A 4,982-nucleotide genomic window follows, 5' to 3' on the forward strand; every position below is an offset into this window, starting at 1 on the left:
ATTTCGAAATCACCTTTGACATCTTATTCACGTCAAAGTATCATAATACAAAAATTATCGGTTTTGACCCGTGTCCAAGTCGGGGGGACATCAGTAAATGTGGAACTGAGGAAGTAGTACTAAGTGGAAATGTCAATATAATAACAATCGAATTAGGTAATTGGCTGACAGCGATTATTCAGTGCCAATTAATTGACACATTCTCTTAGGAAGGAAGGAATTTACGGTTACGCGCAGTTATATCCGGCAGTTTGTCTGGTGACTAACAGAAGTGCCTTGGACGAGTTCGCATCCGTAGAACAAGGTCGTTGTCAGTTCTGGAACATGCCAGCGGTAGGCAGTACTCGAGTATGCGGTGGGGTAGGTGGAGCCATTGGTCCTGTCGAGTGCAAGTTGGCGGAGGTGGCCGATGTCTTCGAAGTTGAGGACGCGCAGGAAGTGGTTCAATGGTCGGATTTCTAGATCGAGGACACCATCTTTCAACGAATTGAAGTTATCCGAACTTTATCCGGATGCTTACAACTCATGGCCCCTATCAATGAATGCTGTCGCTTGCGACGGCAAGGCTTACAGTTGTTTTCCACCGTCCTCATTTTCCTCTTTCAAATTTCACGTGGAAGCGCATCAGCCATTTTTTCGCTTGCGCTATTTTGCTTTATTCTGCTGCAGCCGTTTTCTCTTTTTCAGTGCTTCTTTCTTTTGTTTTTTAAATTGTTTGTCAGCAATTTTGCACGCAATGTCATCGGCAGTATCCAACATACCCCCGCGAAGCCAATCATCGACAATCTTGATCATAGGATTGCGCACCGTGAAGAGCCTAACGAGGTCGTCATTGAAATCTCGCAGTTTTACGACTAATCTTGTCTGTATCCTTTATCCGCTTAGAGGCGGTCTTAAGGCTAGATATGTCGCCGAAAGAAATCGCCAGCACGGCGTCTCGAGACAGGGACTCACACCCGTCTTCTCAAATCCATTGACGACATAAGTCCGAGTCAAGTACAGAGAAAATGTCTTGGACGCCACGGATATCATTCCCTCCCTACAAGCAAACCTCTTGTGATCAACCGAAAGTGGTGCCACCTCAACGCCGAGCATTCGCTTAAAATGGCAAAACACTGCAACTTCGAGCAGTTGGATAAAGTGCAACATTTGTGATGCAGGGCGTACAGCAGAATGCCGTGGGACCTCGCCTAGTTGATTATCTTCTGTGCCTTGTATCCGTCCATCAGCACAAGGACGGGTTGCTTAGGACCAATTGTTTCAACGGACCACTCGAAGTGCTGAATGAACAGCTTCGCGAATAGGAACGAAGTCGTCAATGCAACAAACCTCGAACCAGGCAGACCACCATGCGTTGTACGTTGCACAAATTTCCTCCCAGCATTATGTAGAACAGGGGGGCATGCATGACCACCACTTGCAGTAACACAAAACTGAGAAGTTCTTCCTAGAGTCCGGGCTATGAGTGCTTAGTGGCATCCGCTTTGTTATGGATTCCTTGGGCCGACGCACCGGTTTCGTCAAGGTCCCAAATGCAGTCAAGATCGATTAAGATGTCGCTGTTGCAGGAGCCGTGGAGTGTATCCAAGAAACAATCTAAGACTCCGTTCAAGATAATCCTACATGTGCGGTGATTGGCAAATTATAGTGTAGCCATTAGGGTAGGGTTTAAGCCCTGGTGGGATCGGCCCCTCGAGGTGAATTCACTTTGTGATTTGCCCGTGACTACTGCGTTGTGGTTGGCCTTTTGCGTGCGCGAAACGGAACTTCAAAAGGTCCGTCAGATGGATACTCAACAATGAATTATTTAGTAGCTAGTTGCTACTTGCCGGGTATATGGAAGATACGTCGCCGTTCCCAATTTTTTTGGCGCGAGTGACGAGAACGAGGTCGATGGAGACCATCGTGCCCGTTCCAATGCCGCACGCGGCGGTGGCGGGACAAGATCATCCCTTGCTCCCCTCCGGGGCTATCCGAGTTGGACGAACTCCGCCTGCAGTACGTCGAACGTGCTGCGGCGTCGTCAAGTGATGACGCACAAGCAGCTGACGCAGTTTCACGCGCAGCAGCAGGCGATGGCCGTGCGCTTGGAGCAAGAATCCGCCCGACGGGCGGTGATAGCGGCTGCAATCGAGAAGAACCGCCGTGAACAAGAAGAATGGCGTACGATGTTATTGCAGCAGCAAGAACAACTGCGATGCCAACAAGAAGAGATCAAGTTGTCGATGGCTCAGCAAGCCTGGGTGACTGGAGATCACAAGTCGTTGTTATAACAAGCCTCTGAAGCAATGAGGCAACAGCACTCCAAGGTGGAGGAGCCGACAAAAAAGTACGCCGTATGCCGTCGAGCTGGGGAAGTTGCTCGTCAAATACGAAGACGTGTTCCGACTCACGCTGGGTCGGGATCCGCCGGTTAAGGTGGTGCCTATACGTGTGACACTACGGCTGACGTGAAGCCTGTGCGCTGCAAGGTAAGACGCCACTCGAAAGAGCAGCGGGAGTTCATGGCGAAGCATGTGGAAGATCTTCAAGCGGCTGGTTTATACTACCGTGTACCTTATATAGGTTTAGACATGCTTATAGGTTCGGACTCTCGTATAAACTAATGAAAAAAAAGTATTAACGCTTACAAGAAATACTTCGTGCGTATAATACCTCTTACAATACATATATACTCCAGCAATACATAAAAGGAAGCTGCATGGTCCATCGAGACCAACAATGGTGTCATGGATCATGACCGTTCTGACAAGAAATCACACCACCAATATCATGGCGTATGATTGGTAGAAATAAATGTAATTTATGGACTTATCAAATCTCGTTTGGTTGTGGTTTGCTTTGGCGAAGAAGGGTCAGTATCGCTGTGACGGACTTGGAGCGACCGTACTTCGAGTAGATTGGGTCGATGGCCGTGTCGCTAGTTAGGCTTTATGGTTGAAATAGCGCCGGATGTCCTCAGGGGTCACATCCAGCAAGTTCGTCTCGGTGAAGTTGGGGTCGTTGAGCTCCTCGGTGCGTCCCAAGAACTCCATGAAGCGCTTGAGCTCCATCTGGTATACTTTGTTTGCTCGATCCATTGGCGATGTGATTTGTGTGATACTAGTATGGAATAGGAATGATTGGGCAGTTTTATCACACTGTGAATCACACTTCAGTGTGATAAAAACCCCACCGAAGAATCCCAGTGGTTCAGAAATTGACCTCATTTTCAGCCAATAATTTCCAAATCAATGCTATGTGCGAGACCTGAAAATACAAAGTTGGTGTGATTTGTCAATAACACTGGAGTGTGGAATGGCCTACCTGAAGCCGTGATATTGAACAGGTTTCGTAAGTGTCAGCTCATTGATAGAGCTATTGAGCAGTGTGGTGAGGTTGAAGCCTCATTGGAGGATAGTGAGCTTACGGACTTGACGGAAAATATGGCCATCGAGGACACCATTCACCCAGCGGGAGTGATTGGAATCATGGATGCTGACAAGTCTGGCTAAATATTTTTGGTGAAGATAAATATAATCTTCAAGTTTATATGCATTATTCACGCATTTAACCTCTCGTCTTCGTCATCCTCCAGAACTCTATTTATCTTGGTATTGAATATTTTGTAGCTGAATCCACGAAAATGGAATTACTTGAATTTTGTATGTCCAAACCTATATACATTATCCGAAAGGCATAGCGTACGGATAATTGGCCCGTGACTGTCCAAACCTATATAAGGTCCACGGTACCGCAATCCACGTCGAAGTGGTACTCGGCGCCGCTTATCGTGATGAAACCTGAAGCGAACGAACTTCGCATGACAGTGGACGTCCGTCCAGTCATTGCTCAGACGGAGCGGATTCTCTGGTCGATGCCAATGCTAGAGGTAATCCTCGACCACCTCTGTGGTGTCCTAATGGCAGTTTGCGCTGCATCCTGACTCGCAGGAGAGGTTCTCGCCTCTTACGGGCATCGGCGGTTGCACAACAATCCGAGTGTTGATGGGTGGCACGGGCAGCGTGACGTATTGCAAGTCATCGGTGCAAGAGAAGTTTGTGGACGAGCTATACCGCTGTCTGCTCATCTGGCTAGACGATGTACTCGGCTACAGCAAGACCAAGGAAGGTCTGCTGGTCGCGTTGGAGCGCGTACTGAAGATTTGCGAGTTCCGTGGGCTCAAGTTGAACACAAACAAGTGTCGGTTCTATCAAACCGCCTGGTGTGGATGTATCGTCTCTGGTGAAGGGTTAAAGCATGACCCCGAGCGCATCGAGGCGCTGCACGATTTGAAGCTGCCAGTGACCGGTCAAGACCTCCAGCAATTCATCTCTGCGCGATGAACTGGATGCGCATGTCCATACCACGCCGCAATGTGATGGTCAAGCCTTTGGCTGACGTGATGGAACGTGTTTACAGGGACGTCGTCGTCGAACCTGTCCGACTCGGCCTTCGTCCGCCCCATTTGTGGCGCATATGCATAAAGCCATTCTGTACCGTGAGTATTGGTTTAACTTGAGCTTCAGTATGGCGATCCGGTCGGACACTGACCACGCACGGATGAGATGATGCCGGCGACGGCGAATATGACGGGATGGAAGCGCAACTTGGACGGCAAGGAGTGGACGTCGTAACGCTGCGCGGTGCCGATAGCCTTCTCGTGGCCGTAGCTTCTCGTGGCCGTTGACGAGGTGCGTCTCTTGTAGGCAGAGGATCTGGAGCCGGTACCTCGCGAGGTCAACGGCGAATTGCTGTCGCTTCGCTTCTGTGCCGAGCGAATGGTCGTTGAGCGTTCCGACGCGGAACCGAGGCGACCGGTGGCGTTTGGGGCGGAGACTGCCAGTCTCGCAATGGATCGGCGCAAGCGGTGAACCGCTTGCAAGGAGAGACGCCGCATGTACCGTACGTCCCTGTCCCGGAAAGGAATCACCCGTCTCCGACCAAAAGTTTATTCATTATATTGACTTTACTTTATTCGCCAGAATTCGACCAGTCACACT

General features: G+C 49.5%; 1 protein-coding gene across 1 annotated transcript; it reads right to left on the reverse strand.

Moving 5' to 3' along the window:
* Positions 1 to 3,718: 3,718 nt before the first annotated feature.
* H310_13378 (hypothetical protein) lies at positions 3,719 to 4,982 on the reverse strand. The gene has a single exon (XM_008880853.1). The coding sequence runs from the start codon at positions 4,877 to 4,879 to the stop codon at positions 4,505 to 4,507; it is 375 nt and encodes a 124-aa protein (XP_008879075.1). The 5' UTR covers positions 4,880 to 4,982; the 3' UTR covers positions 3,719 to 4,504.

This window comes from Aphanomyces invadans (genome assembly GCF_000520115.1).
Source record: "Aphanomyces invadans strain NJM9701 unplaced genomic scaffold supercont1.50, whole genome shotgun sequence".
In the NCBI taxonomy this organism is placed as follows: domain Eukaryota; phylum Oomycota; class Saprolegniomycetes; order Saprolegniales; family Verrucalvaceae; genus Aphanomyces; species Aphanomyces invadans.

Coding starts and splice junctions, on each gene's coding strand:
- H310_13378 (XM_008880853.1), bottom strand. CDS start 4,879: ATGCGGCGTCTCTCCTTGCAAGCGGTTCACCGCTTGCGCCGATCCATT.